The 15,506-nt window shown below is 38.3% G+C and overlaps 1 protein-coding gene across 3 annotated transcripts in view; it reads left to right on the top strand.

Annotated features, from left to right (window-relative positions):
• The first annotated feature begins 566 nt into the window (after positions 1-566).
• The window catches only part of CNKSR2 (connector enhancer of kinase suppressor of Ras 2), a 258,846-nt gene continuing 243,906 nt past the window's right edge, over positions 567-15,506 (top strand). For 2 of the 3 annotated variants that reach the window (XM_007469301.1, XM_007469303.1), the window contains exon 1: positions 567-660. In XM_007469301.1, the coding sequence (XP_007469363.1) occupies positions 597-660 (64 nt within the window). In that variant the 5' untranslated portion in view covers positions 567-596. The remainder of the gene's footprint in view (positions 661-15,506) is intronic. The other variant, XM_007469302.1, reaches the window with a different exon arrangement.

Here is a 15,506-nt window from a genome sequence, read left to right as displayed (position 1 = left end):
TGACAGGCGGACCCCGGGATCGGGCCTCGTGCCGGCGCGCGCACGCGCACGCGCCTGGCGCGGCTGCCGTCGGCCCCCGGGGCGGGACCGCGCGGCAGCGAGCGGGCGGGGGGCTCGTGGTGCGCGCGCCCCGCACCCGAGGGCTGCGGAGAGATATTTTGGGTGGCAGGAGGCCCCTCGTCATTTCCGCCGGGCTGCTGGTCGTGCCGGGGGCTTCACTCTCGCGCACGAGGCGAACGGGCAAGTTGGCTGCGGGCGTGTGGCGGCAGCTCCTTCCATTAGCCCTGCGACCCTCGGCAGTGCAAGCCATGAACTGAAGCCCCGGAGGGACGGAGACCCGAGCGGAGTTGCGGAGCCACGGCAGCAGCCGCCGCCTCAGCGGGGAGCGAGCAGACCCGGCGCGGAGCCGCGACCCCGTCACCGCTCCCACCGCTGCAGCCGCGAGACTCGACACACAAAAGCCACTTTCTCCGCGCCGCCCGCCCAGCGAGGCAGCAGCCAGCGAGGGACCCCACCTGAGGGCGGCTCGGGCTGCTGAGTTCGTTTTGTGTCTGAGCTCCGAGCTCCGCGCCCTGCGCGGAACCGACCCTGTGCTCATGGCTCTGATCATGGAACCTGTGAGCAAATGGTCTCCGAGTCAAGTAGTGGACTGGATGAAAGGTAATGACCGCTGTGCGGAGGGCGAGGCGGCCCTGGGGCTCAGGGTCCCGGCGTGCGGGAGGGAAGGGGCGCCCGCCGCGGCCGAACCCGCCATCGGGGCTGCAGCCGGCTGATCGTGGGGCGCCGAGGGCAGCGGGGGACCTCCAGGGCTGACTGGGGCTCAGGATCCTGGTCTCCTATTGTCTCCAGCCAGTGGCTTCCCAGCCGGAGAGGGGCGCGGAGAGCGCGGGGGTGGCCGGGGCGACCCGATGGGAGGCTGGGAGCCGGACGGCGGAATCCCTGTCAGTCTTTCCGGCTCCTAGCTCCCCTTGGTGCCCCCAGGCCGGGAGGACGTGTCGACCCTGCCTTCTCCCCTCAGGGAGGAGCCCCCAGGGACGGTCGCCCGTTCCCCGGCCCCTTTGTTTCTGGGAATCCTGACGCCCCCTTGGCGGCCGCCCCTGCCAAGTGCCTTTTCTTGCGCCAACTCTCCCTGCAACTTTTAAGCCCACATAATGGTGTCAGGACGCGGCCGCCGGGGTTTGGATCCGAAGAGCTCCCCCTCTTCCCCAGGTTGGTCGGAGGATGCTCGGGGGATGCGCTGCTTTGGGGGAGAGGAAAACATGCTTCCCCTGGGACAGCTTCTGCGCTGGTATCTGTGGCTCCCTCCTGTGCATCCCCCCGCGTCCTTTGCCTCCTCCTCTTCTGGCGGCTTGAGGCTTTGAATCTTAAGGCTTTTTACTGGGGGCTCGACCCCAGGTGTAAAGTGATGCACATTCAAGTGCCCCCTCATTTATTCCATCTTGAAGACTCTCCCCTTTTTTCCCCTGGGCAATTTCTAATAACCATACTTAAAGACATTCGCCCTCTTAATCTCAAACGTGGGCTTTTTCTCTGTCCCTGGGCTTTCCTGCCTCACTATCTCCCTCTGTTGTCTGTTGTCTGAGTTAGAGGACCCTCTCCTCACGACCACTGCGCCCCCTCCCATCCCCAAGATTCCTAAGATTTGGGGAATGCTGATAGGGGATGGAGGGGATGGACAGAAAAGGATTCCTCGCCACACTTGGGAGATGTTAAGAGTTTTGCTTGTGGTTATTCCTAGGCACAAACTCTGGGTAGATTAGTCAGGGCCCAAAGGCTTATCATTTGCAAATGCAGTTTCAAAGATGAGGGAGCCCCTTCTTAGGGCTTGCTTAGCAGTCATACTTTCTAAGCTCCAGGTACTTTAGAACGAAAGTAGGGTGATTGGAAGTGATTGAGAGCAACAGAGGGAAACTCAGTTTTTTTTTTCCTTTTCCCCCGAGCCTTTTCAGCCTCTTGCTTGTCTTGTGGATTTTCCTTTATCCATTTGCTTTCCTTTTATTCCCTTACTTGCCCCTTTATTCTTCATTTATTTCGTTTTTCTTTTCTAATATGTGTAAAGTGCTTTGTAACTGCAAAGCGCAGTACAAATGAGAGTGTACTGAATTAAATCGAATTCATTATTTATCGACTGCCCCCCTGTGTGCGGTGCATTGTGCTAAGGTGCCATGGGTGCCATGACTAAGACAAAGTCCTGCAGTGGCTCATTATTTTTTTCTGTTTCTTCTTCTGTTTTCATATTGCTATTGAAATTCTGCTCTCCTAGATTCCCACCAATTTTTTCCCCCCCTTCGGATTGTCAGATGCAGACAAACATCTAACTTCTGTGTTTCTCAGTCATGGAAGAAGGAGCCAGAGCACATGCGAAAAGCAAGAATGCTTAATTAAAACCCTTTCTTTGAATTTGCCTAAAAGATTACTTCAATTTGAGTCTTGTTACTGAAATACTCAAATAAAAGCTATCTTGGCTCCATGGGAGTCAGATTACCTTCAGAGACTACCTCTCACAAATTCCCATGTTGCTTGTAGTGGGTGCTGCATACTCCTTCTTCTTCACCTCCCACCCTCCCAGTACATTCTTGCACTTTCCCCACTCTCTACACTTTAGGTCCACGTAGAATATATGATGTACATATTCTGACACACATTTTTAGTTTCTCAGTACACTAGTCCTTTCAAAAATCTCTCCAGCCTAAAATGCCGCTTCTTTGGAGTTGGGCTTACATCATTAGCTGTGATTTAAGTGATTGTTATATTTAAGTTGAATAACTTATTTTCATACCTGTTGGTGATGCATCTTAGAGCTATTTGAAAAGACAGAATTTGTGTATCTTTGTATACATTAGGCTGGAAGAGAATAACTGATGTCATTATCTGTATATTTCAAGTCCCAAACTGCTTACTGCTGACATTTCCATAATCTTCATATAAATTTGATTTGAGATATTATCAGAAAATAAGGTTTAAAAAATACTAAGATGAAACAAACATTTCCTCAAATTAATTAACTTAATTAAGGTAACGTACACTATTAGCTTAATTAATCCCCCCACCCTTTTCCCCAAATAAACTTTACAAAATACACTTAAAAAATACTTTTCACCCTTTCTTCAGATGCACTAATGTTTAAAAGTCAATTAATTTAGTCTGTAGCTTTGGAATGGCCAAACCTCATTTAGTATTGTATAATGTATAGTGTTATAAAGGCAGTACCAAAGGATGAACAGGACTTTTGAACAACTGAAGCATTGTGGGAGTTCTTTAAAACATGCTCCTAATGTGACAGTTTCATCATCCTTAACATTTAAAGCATATATATGGCATATGCTTTCACCTAGTCACAATCGTAGACAGTTATAACTCTGTTTACTAAGGTATATGCTTTATGCTCTTTCTAGGGTATTTTTTTCTTCACTAAACAGAAAAGGGACCATCAAGCATATAAGAATAGCATGGCCATATGTTTAATGCTTCCAGACAATTTATAGAAGTGCAATAGAAACTCAGTCAGCAGAGAGGGAAATGAAGGGAAAAACCCCTGGCTGACAAGATTATTAAGCTTTGGTAGAATATATTCAAGATTCATTATGAAGGACCATATATACACTGCAATTCACTTTAATTTATTACTTTTTATTAAAATATATTTGAGGGACACGTAAGTATTAAATTTATGTTAATTATTATTAAAAAATGCTATGAGGAAATACTTCCTTTTTTTTTTGCTCACCCCCCAACTCCACTATTTGTGAAATCCAATACTCATTGAATTTTCTCCTGACAATAGAAATTTGATGTGACACAGTGTCAATGTTAGTTCCAGTAAATATATGAACTCCTCATGAGTCAGTAGAATAAGCATTTATATCCCACATTATCCTGATAGTACTTCAGGCTATTTGGAAATGTCTCATAGCCTTCAAAATTAATTTTAAAAATTAATTTTATAAAAATATTTTTTGAGAAAATCAAATACTCATCATTTAGTGCTTACAACTCACCTTTTTCAGTTGGAAATTACATTCAGTCCTCCTGTAGTTTTGACAAAATTTTAAAACATAAACCTTTTTACAGTGAATAAAAGCAAAGCAGTTATTGGGGAAAGCTATAGGTAGAAAAGTAGGCCAATAGCTGTTTCTAATTTTTGCTCAGTCTGTTACTCTAAAATACATTATTTCTCAGCTCCTGTCTGTTCACTTGCAGGGCCTGGAAATATTTCATAATCTGCAGTTGCTTGAGTCTACTTTTTTTGCCTTCTGAAATATAACAAAAACCTTTGAACACGTTTGGGCCCCTATTATTAATTTTATCATTAATTTTCCTTGTCCATGTCACACCCAATAATTCCAGTTTTTTTCTCACACCTTTTCTGCCTTTTGAAATTCTTTCAAAATATCCAGATGACTAAGATAAAGTTATTTTCCGGGGCCAGCTCCCTTTCTGACATTTTTTCCAGTGATCTTTAATCCCTTTCTGGATCAAATAAAATGGATTGTTTTCAGAGTCAACGGACAGGCCCCGCTTTGCTGATCTTCTCTTATGGTCTCTGTGACTTAGCTCCATGCACTCTTATGTTATTATGATTCCTAAAATCATCTAAATTTTTAAGATAGCCTCTGAAGCCATCCCACAATTAACTGCTCTGGTCTTTCCTGTTTGCTATAAACCATTTTCTTTAAGAAGCATTCACTGACTTCTAATTTCTGTCCTGATGACTCAGCCTTCTTGAGGACAGAAAATGAAATACATTATTTTAGGTATTAAAAAACAAAGATAAAGCCAGCGTTTTGCATACAACCCTAAAAAGAGGAAAATGCAGTGATGAAATAAGGTCTATTTAGTGTAAAAGTTTACATGCTCTAAAGGAAAATGTGTCCGATAACGGAAAGCAGTTTTGACAGGTACAATGCCCTTTAGTAATTTTTTTCCCCCTCATAGGACCCAGAGCTGAAGTTGAAATTTATCTTAATCAGGTGAAGGAAAATGTCAAAATTTTGAGTTAAACTGTTTTGAGAGAGAGATCAGAAGTAATTTTGTGGCAGGAACTTGAGAAGTATACACCGTAAGGGAAAAAAAATATGCTAAATGTTTAAATTGGTGCTATTACCTCTTTTTGAAAAATTAGGTTTTTTCTCAATTGCAGCGTGACTAGATAGTAAACAACAGTCACCTGCTTTGGATTTGACATTTTTGGAACAGGAATTCTTGTCATTTTATACAAAGAGGAAATTTACCTTTTTGATATGTAGAGTTTAGTTCACAAGAAACGTTTTGTTTGTAGTGTCATTCACATTTGCTCCTTAAGGTAACACACATGATGTAGTGCATAGTAGGAAAAAAAAAGAGTATATTTATGTAGATGTATTCTAGTTCTTAGATATTTACTTAGTACTTCAGCATGGAAGGTGCTTTGATGGATGAATTTAAATAATTCCCTGCTTTGGAGAAATTAGTCTCTGTAAGGGATGGCAGTGACATTGGCAAACCTATACCAAGGCAGAGACAGGTACCAACTAGTACATTTGGTAAATTTTAAGAGTTTGCATATGTATACGAGCACCAATGGAAAGAGAAGATGATGATTTTAGTAAGTCAGGAAGGAATCCATGGGGAAGGTTTGAGCAACTGTTTAAGCAGTTTATTTAATTAAGGTATATTCTAAGGGGGATGTATTCTAAATGTAGAAGCACAACAAGAGACTCTAGAGTTGAGATGGGGCGATTAACCAGAGGGGTTGAGTCTACGTTTGTCTGGTTGAAAGAGAAAGGTGGGCAGTACAGGGAAAGTGAGGGAGGAGCATGAGTAGGTGGCACAAAAGTACAAGAACAAATCTGCATTTCACAAAGACAATAAAACTCTCATCATGTCCTGAGTTTAAATAAATACCACATTATAAAACTTTGGCTGCCAAAAATAATCCCATTTCTGTTTCTCAGGAATAATTTGGAAATAATGTTAAAATGAGTTATTTTGAAGATTAATTACATCATTAACATTATGTTATTGGATATTTAGAATTTTACTGATCCAAATTCTTACATGAAGAATGCAGATTGGCTTTTAAATGTTGATGTTGTTCTTAAAGCAATGATAAATTATCATTTTCATTCATAGCAGAATGACCTCAGATTAGGACCTAACATTTTCTAAATGACTTTTAGCTTTCTATGTGACTTCCCTCACACACAAGGCTGATTGTGAAAGATGAAGCATTAGCTTCTATAAAGAGTCCTAGAAGGATGGATCATCAGTACTAATTTAAAGGTGGGGGAAAGGGAGGGTAAGTAATTTGAAAAACAAAATGGAGTCTAAAGCTTTATGTTTATGAGTTTGTCATGGATTAGTGTCTGGCTCAAGAATAGGCTCATTGTTTTGAATAGCATTCAGTGAGTGAATTCAGTTTTCATGCATAGCATAGGCCTGTGCTACCCAAAATGGTACATTTCTGTGGCTGTGAAAGCCAAATGATCAAAAGCCAAAAAGTTGATTTTTGCTAAGTATTTTCAAATATTATTTTTATATTAAAATAAACATAGATATTATATTCATGGTATAGAAAGCAAAATTGGCATGATTTTAAAGATGAGACCAGAGGCTTAACAGGAATTTTAGCCTTGCAGCAGGCTGTTTAAAGCTGCGTTTCCCAGACCTCCCAGGGTTATGTGTACACTCTGTTCAGCAGTTATGGATACATCAGTGGAAAAGTTTGAGAAGTGGTGGTTGGGTTTAGAAAAGGTAAAATTTATGTACTCTGCTTCCTCTTTTTCTCCTCTTGCAAAGGATAAAATATTATCTTTTCAGTCAAGGTCATGACAATTACAGCATCTTACTTTGATCCATAAACCTGTAGTCAGGATGAACTTCTTGAGAATGATTCCCATCTAATCCTATCTTCCCCATCAGCTTAAAAAATTTAATGGTTTCTCACTGTTTTTAGGATAAAGTCCTTAAAATGGCCTATAAGACCCTGGAAGGTTTGGCTGTTGCCTGTGAGGTAAACATCATTGCTAGCACTAGCTACTCGGGCCTTCTTTCAGTCCTGTTTACCCAGCCCTTGAGCCTTTGCACTTTTGCTTCACCCAGTTAAATCCTGCTCATCCTTCAGATCTCAAGCCTTCCCTCCTCTGCCTCAGAAAAGCCTTCCTGAATCCCCATATCACATCAAATCCTCAGTTATGCACTCTCTTGGTACCGTGTATATCTTCTTTGTTCCATTTGCCAGTTTTATTTTTTACCTTTATTTTTATGATTATTTGATGAGGGCAGGGAACCCATCTTTTTGCATAACAGTGCATAAGAAAGTATCTGGTGAAAAGAAGGCGCTTAGGAAATATTTGTTGAGTAAAGGAATAAATAAATTTATTCACAGATTACTGGTCTGTCGACAAATCTGCTTTCCTAAATGACGATGCACGTAAAGTCCCTTATAATGCCCTAATAGATACTTCAGAGACGAGTTGTATACTGTGTGCCAGAATACAGTGTAAGTAGGGTTGCTTTGTCCATTTTTCATAGTTGTGTTGCTGTCTAGCCAATTCAATGATCTAAATCATGGTGTAGATTCATTTCGTTAAGAAATGTTAATAATTTCAGTGAATCTATAACACTTCCATGTTTATGCTATAAATATTATTTGCTGATGTCATTTCATAGGCCAATACAATAGGCAAACTTCTTAAAAAATTAAAACATACCCCTTAAGTATTTTCTTTCGTACAAATTTTCTAATTGTTTCTTCATTTTGGTGTTTTTAAAAGAACACCATATGGGCTTCCCTGGTGGCGCAGTGGTTGAGAGTCCGCCTGCCGATGGCAGGGGTCACGGGTTCGTGCCCTGGTCTGGGAAGATCCCACATGCCGTGGAGCAGCTGTGCCCGTGAGCCATGGCCGCTGAGCCTGCGTGTCCGGAGCCTGTGCTCCGCAACGGGAGAGGCCACAACAGTGAGAGGCCCCCGTACCGCAAAAAAAAAAAAAAAAAAAAAAAAAAAAAAAACACCATATATTTTGGAATGCATGGTAGAATGAAATTGAAAAAAATGCCTTACATTTTTCCTCTTAAAAAAGTAAAGAAAATAAAGTTCATATAAGAAATTTAAATATATTTTTCTGTTGTGAGAAGAAAATGCTCTTTATTTGTCAATATAGAGGATAAAATGAAAAAAAAAAGCCCGTTAGCTTAATGAGAACCATTATCTTCTCATTATATTTAATGTTGAATCTACATTTTTATTAATAGGAATAAAATTAAGATATTTAAAGATGCATCTTAAATCAGCATTTCTTATATAACTTCATCTCACTCTGATTTTGAAAAATAAATTTTAATTTTTTAAACCAATTATAAATTTATTTGGACTAATTTTTGAAGAGCACTCATTAAGAACCTATGTAGATAGTTACTGTAAAGCATAACTTGTTGAATACAGGTGCCTCATGTGGATTTTTTGTGAATTACATGCTACTGGATAATCACTAGTAGGCACGTTATAGAGATTTTTCTAATAAAGTGTGCCCTTTCCCCTAAATTTAGAATTGTCAAAACATAAATCAGAATAAGTGAAATTTTTAAGACTTTAACATAACTTTGCCTGTCTGTTAACTCTTAATAAAACAACACCTTCGGGCTTAAATGTTCTAGCTAGTACTGCAAATCAGTGGATTGCAATTGTGCCCTGGTTTGAATTACAAATAACCATTAAACATGCTAGTATTTTTTTTAACTTGAAAGATATATTTAATTTCTTGTTCAATTCCAATTTAAATTACAATCATTAATTCTAATGGAAGTTTTCATTATCTTATTCTTGCAATTTCAGGAAAGAAAGGGTTGAGGGTATTTGCATAAATTCATTGAATTTTAAATTTTACTAAAGTACAATAACTGGTGTTTTAGTTTTCTGTGTTCATCTATTGAATATTTTGTCACAACATAAAATTGTTTTAAAAACCAAGATTTATTAAATAAACCAAAACTCACAATGGCATTAATGTATTCTAGTTTGCCACAGTAAAAACACTGTTACATAACTAATATCAAATGTAGCATACTTGTCTGTTTTATATTTACTTGACATTAATGTTCTTGGAAATTAGTTGTTGTTTTTTTTTTGCGATACACGGGCCTCTCACTGTTGTGGCCTCTCCCGTTGCGGAGCACAGGCTCCGGACACGCAGGCTCAGTGGCCATGGCTCACAGGCCCAGCCGCTCCGTGGCATGTGAGATCTTTCCGGACCGGGGCACGAACCCGTGTCCCCTGCATCGGCAGGTCGACTCTCAACCACTGCACCACCAGGGAAGCCCCAGAAATTAGTTTCATTAGGTAGGTTGGATAGTCTTCTGATAAGATGATAGGAAGAAACTGCGTTGTTACTTGCTTTTAAAGTGTTACCCAATATCCTCTTGTTTGTTTGTTTGAACTTTTTATTTTGTTTCAGCCATATCTGCTATTTTTAAAATGGGCTTGCAACATGGTTTCTGAAGTAATATCTAGAAGAAATCAATGGAAGGCTGACTTAGATCCTGGATTTTACTTTTTCCAACTTGTTTACACAAAGATTACGAAATAATCTGTTTTTTAGCAAGATGTTAGACTTCTAATTAATTTATTAATAAAATACCTTTGAAATACTTGTTTTAAGTAATTATGCTGAATGAGTAATTTCAGCAGCATTAGCTGAATTCTTGTTATAATTTTGGTATGTTTTATATGTGTATGTGGGAGTTTATTTCAGCTATCCATATCATTTTCAAAATGTTTGATAGTCCTGGCAACTTGTGATTTTTTTTCACCTGGCTGAGCAGAAAATTCATATTTTAAGTTTGTGTAATTCATTTATATTTTGGCTGTGTAAACAAGGTAATGGGCTATTAAAAATATATATAAAAGAGAAAGAATTGTAGAGCTGTTGGCTACTGGTGCTCAAAATAGACTTTATAGTCCAGTTGCTAGTTTTTCTCCCTGCCTGCCAGAGCCTGTGTGGAAACCAAGTTCAATGTGGTGCGAGCCAGCATATGGATGGCAAGGCAGGTGCTCCTTCCCCATATCTCTCTGCATTGGTGACATGGTGAGTTTTGCGACCGTCTCTGTTGGCACCAACGTTGCATTAAATTAGTGACAGGTTTGCTTATCTAGAAGGCTGCTACCTTGCCTAACAGCTGTCAGACCAGAGGCTTTCAATTTGATGTTGAATTGTGACAAGCAGAGAGCAGCTCATTCTATGGAATGTTTAGAGCTAGATAATTTTTCTTTCTAATCTGTCCCTAGACGTAATGTTTTAAGTCTATTTATGGTAAAAACATGCTAATTCAGATTCTCTTTATTTGGGATTTGTGATAATTTGAGTAGGTTCCTATTGAACTTTACTTTTGATATGTGAAGAAAGGGCTTGCTGATCAATCTAATAATGTAATTAAGATTGGAAAGAAATTGTTTGATCCTGGAGGATGCGGTGTTTTCAAGTATCGTACTTTGCCAGGAGCCATTTCCATAGTGAAAATATGCAAGCTAGAAATGAGTTATATTTTTAGTTAGAATTTCTGCATACTTGGTTGGAATCAGTTTTTTGACTTTTTGGAATATTTTTGCAAACATCCTGTAGTACAGCTTGGTTCTTCCCCTCATTAGCCCATGTTATAAAGGTCTCATGCATTTCACATCTATTATTAGTAGTAGTACTTAAAAATGAAATAAGGGACAGTTGTTAACACCCTTTAACAGGTAAGTTACAGAAGTTAAGCAGCTCAACAGAGATGTACAGCTGTTCAGTGATGGAATTAGGTTGAACGTTAACTCTTTTTTTTCTGCCTACTGGATTGGATTTACACTTCCGTGGATGAAGAACATAGTTCAAGTTTATACGTAATTATCTTCAGACTTGACTTTTTATAAGTTTCTGAATTTTCTACCTTTTAAAAATTGGCACCATTTAGTATATAATAAAGAGTACTTTGAAATCAGACGCCTGTGTTAGTTATATCCAGGCTCCATTACTTCCTAGCTGTGTGATCTTAGTGAGGGAGAGTTGAAGTAACTTGCCAGGTTTTCTCATTTTTGTAAAATAGGGGTGATAATATTACCTACCTCATAGGGTTATGGTATGCTTAAAACGATGCCTAGCACACAGCAAGTGCATGATAAAGGTCAGCTTTTTTTTAATTAAGGAAGAAGTTTCATTCTATTGGTAATCTTCAGGGGCAGAACTGTTAATAGATAATATTTATTGACTGCTTACTATATACCATGTACTGTGCTAGGTGCTTTCCCTGCGTCATCTTATACTTATCCTAGCCTTGAAAGGTTGGAATTATCCCTGTTTTACAGATGCAGAAACTTTTTCTTAGAAACATTGAATCACTTGTCCTGTATACAGAAATATTTATCAAGCAGGTGTTCAATAAATATTTTGAAGAATGAATAAATATTAAGTGGAAGAAGCAGAATTTGAATGAATTTCTAACTGGTTCTAAAACATAATATGCTTACCTTGCCTTTCTACCAGAGGTAGATGTGACATGAGAGGAATCCTGGGAACATTTGTAAAGATGTTGATGTCCTCTCTGTCAGACCTACTTTCTTTACTGTGTGGTAAGGTGGGGTGTGGTCATTGGGTTCTTTTGACCTCTCTAGGGGTGTGTGTGTGTGTGTGTGTGTGTGTGTGTGTGTGTGTTGTGTGTGTTGTTGGTTGGTGATAAAGCGTTTCCACTCAAAATAGGACTTTGGCCAGTGACAAAAATGCCACATACAACTATAGTATTGGTGACATTTTTTTTTTTACCATGCTGCACGGCATGGGGATCTTAGTTCCCTGACCAGGGGTCAAACCCGTGCCCTCTGCAATGGAAGCACAGAGTCTTAACCACTGGGCGCCCAGGGAAGCCCCTCATCTTTCTTATTTTGAAGTGAACTCCAGGAGTTTGATGCTCTCCTCTTCTGAGTCTAGACCTAGGCAAAAGATCTACTTTAGGCTACTACTACTACCAGCCCAGTTCTGAGATGTTTTGTTCTCAAAGGATTGCTAATAAAAGTACATGGTGCCTCATGAAAAGATGCTCAACATCACTAAGCTTCAGGGAAATGCAAATCAAAACCCCAATGAGATATCACCTCACACCGTCAGAATGGCTGTCATCAAAAATACCACAAATAATAAATGTTGGCAAGGATGTGGAGAAAAGGCAACCTTAGTTCATTCGTGGTGGGAATGTAAATTGGCACAGGCACTATGTAAAACAGTATGGAGATTCCTCAAAAAATTAAATAGATAGAACTACCATATGATCCAGCAATTCCATTCTTGGGTATATATCTGAAGAAAATGAAAACACTAATTAGAAAAGATACATGCACCCCAGCGTTCATAGCAGCATTGTTTACAGTAGCCAAGATATGGAAGCACCCTAAGTGTCTGTCAACAGTTGAATAGATAAAGAAGATGTGGTATATATACATACACACACACACGCATACACACACACACACTGGAATATTACTCAGCCATAAAAAATAATGATTTTTTTCCATTTGCAACAGTATGAATGGATCTAGAGGGTATTATGCTTAGTGAAGTAAGTCAGACAGAGAACGACTTACTTTAAAGTGTATGTTTTCACTTATACGTGGAATTTAAATACTAAATGAAAGAGTATGACAAAACAGAAACAAACTCATAGATACAGAGAACAAACTAGTGGTTACCAGTGGGGAGAGGGGTCTGGGGAGGTACTGATGGGGAAGGGGAAGAGGATTAAGAAGTACAAACTACTATGTATAAGTTAAAATAAGCTACAAGGATGTAATGTACAGCACAGAGAATATAACCATTATTTTATAATTCCTCTAAATGGAGTATAATCTGTAAAAATATTGAATCACTGTGTTGTACACCTGAAACTAATATAGCATTGTAAATCAACTATACTTCAGTAAAAAATTTTTTGTAAATTTGTAAAAGAACTGATACTTCCAGTAAGTATGAATAAACATCTAGAGTATTTAAAAAATATATTTAATATGCACTTATAAATTTAAAAATCCCCTCCCCCCCAAAAGTAGTGGTGCCTGATAATAGATGTGCCTAAGGAGCGTTACATTTTACTACAAATACAGGCATACCTTGGAGATATTGTGGGTTTTGTTCCAGGCCACGGGAGTAAAGCAAATACTGCAATAAAGTGAGTCACATGAATTTTTTGATTTCCCAGTGCATATAAAAGTTGTGTTTACACTCTACTGTAGTCTATTAAGTATATGATAGCATTATATCTAAAAAAGTGTATATACCTTAATTAAAAAATACTTTATTGCTAAAATATGCGAACTATCATCTAAGCCTTCAGCAAACTGCAGTAGTAACATCAGAGATCACTGATCACAGATTATATTACAAATGTAATTATGAAAAAGTTTGAACTACTACAAAAATTACCGAAAGGTGACGCAGAGACATGAAGTGAACAAACGCTTTTGGAAAAATGTCACCGATAGACTTGCTCAATGCAGGGTTGCCACAAACCTTCAATTTGTAAAAAAACAAAATGTCTGCAAAGCACAATAAAGTGAAGTGCAATAAAATGAGGTTCACCTGTAAGGGCCTTGGTTATATTCTGTTGTTTACATTTACCTAGTAGTGGTTAGCATTGCTATCTATTGCATTACATTTCATTAGTGTTTCTTTGAACAGCAGACTTTATTCAGTACATTTCTATAGCTTGGAAACCCTTACCTACCTAGTAAATGGTAATTGTTCTCCCCAAGTTATTTTGTTTTGTTTGGAAATTCTTTTATCGTAGACCAAATTGTGATATGGAACGATAGCATAGTGAATCACACAAAAAACATATATGCTGGAGAAAATTTAATCATTATCTGTCAGAAAACTGTTGTGAAATCGTAAGATACAGAGTGGTCCAGTTGAGCTAGAGATGTTTGATCAATTGAGTACTTGTAAAATGGTAATGATAGATACAGTTACATCCACATTATGTTTTAAAATGATACACATGGTTTTGCCTGTGTATCTAAAATATATATTCTGACATGTATTTTTGAAACTTAAAGTAAGATTTGTTCAGAGTAAAAACACAAAGATGATATTTTCTGTTTCTCCTTATTTTCCTTTAATAGACTTGAGGTGAGTTTGCTTTAGGCTGGAAGTTTCGAAATAAGTGAAAACAACTTAATTGTTCGTTGGTTGTGGAGAGAATGATTTGAAATCTCTCACTTTTTATGAAAGCTACAATAGCCAGGATAATAGACATTTAAAAAATAACACCAACTGTGAACTGTGGTAATTACCAACTATTTTGAAGTTGCCTTAGCATTGTCCATTTGATTCTGTAAAGCACTTTTTCTCCTAATGTGCTCATTATTTTTCAAAATCCATACAAATTAAAATTAATTTTGTTTGGGCATGTTTTTGAGAATTTCGTCACTTTTCTTGAAAAAGTTGTTGACATCCTGTGTTGATAAGTGGTCTGGTAAGAGATAGACTTTTAAATGTGGTAACATAATGAATCTCCATCTACATTAATTTTAAGATGTGTCTGATTTAATATTTAAACAAAATGGTTTCTAATTTTGAGGGTTTTTTTTCAGATGAGACTGTTTTGCCAGCTTGTTTTTACAGTTGTGACCAACACACACAGAGAAAATAAATACCGGTTTGTAGGGCAAAAATAGAGACACAGATGTAGAGAAGACACGTATGGACACCGAGGGGGAAAGGTGGCGGGGGTGGTGGTGGTGGTGGTGGTGGTGGGATGAATTGGGAGATTGGGATTGACATGTATACACTAACATGTATAAAATAGATAACTAATAAGAACCTGCTATATAAAAAATAAATTAAAATAAATAAAATAAATACAGCAAAATAATACCTAGGGATCTACTAACATTTTTCTTCCTACTGATGTACCAGTAATAAGATCACAAAAAGTTAAGGCTGGTTATGTATCTCTAAAAAATAAGAACTTAAAAATATATACATCACACACACTCACCCCTACAACACTATTATTACACCAAAATTCATTTCTTAATATTAAATATCTAGTTAAAATTTCTAGTTTCATAAATGTCATAAACAGTTTTACAGTTTCTTTTTTCCTTAAATCAGGATCCAAATAAAGCCCACACATTGTAGTCTACCTTATTTTTTTTCCTACATCAATCCTTTTGGACTCAGTACTCGCTTTACATGACAGACATTATTTAATGTCTCTTGAAATAAAATTCATATATAATAAAACCTACCTCATATTATTAAAATATTCACTGTAATGCCTTTATTGTAATAAAAAGGGGAAATAATTAAAAAATAAGATAGGTTTCTGTTGTATGTAGGTGCTTAAAATGACTGTACTATAAAAAACTATAATTGATATGTTTGCCTAATTATAATGAGCATACCTGGATTTAAGACAAGCAAGCAGTAAGTTCAGAAGTCATTCTGTAAGTACAAGAAAATGGAAGAGCAGATGAATTGATAGACACTGGAATAAAAATGAGT

The sequence above is a fragment of the Lipotes vexillifer genome, unplaced genomic scaffold, assembly GCF_000442215.2.
Source record: "Lipotes vexillifer unplaced genomic scaffold, Lipotes_vexillifer_v1.1 scaffold1442, whole genome shotgun sequence".
Taxonomy (NCBI): Eukaryota; Metazoa; Chordata; class Mammalia; order Artiodactyla; family Lipotidae; genus Lipotes; species Lipotes vexillifer.
The sequence above is the reverse complement of the archived record's forward strand: the minus strand, read 5'-3'. Positions and strand labels throughout refer to the sequence as shown.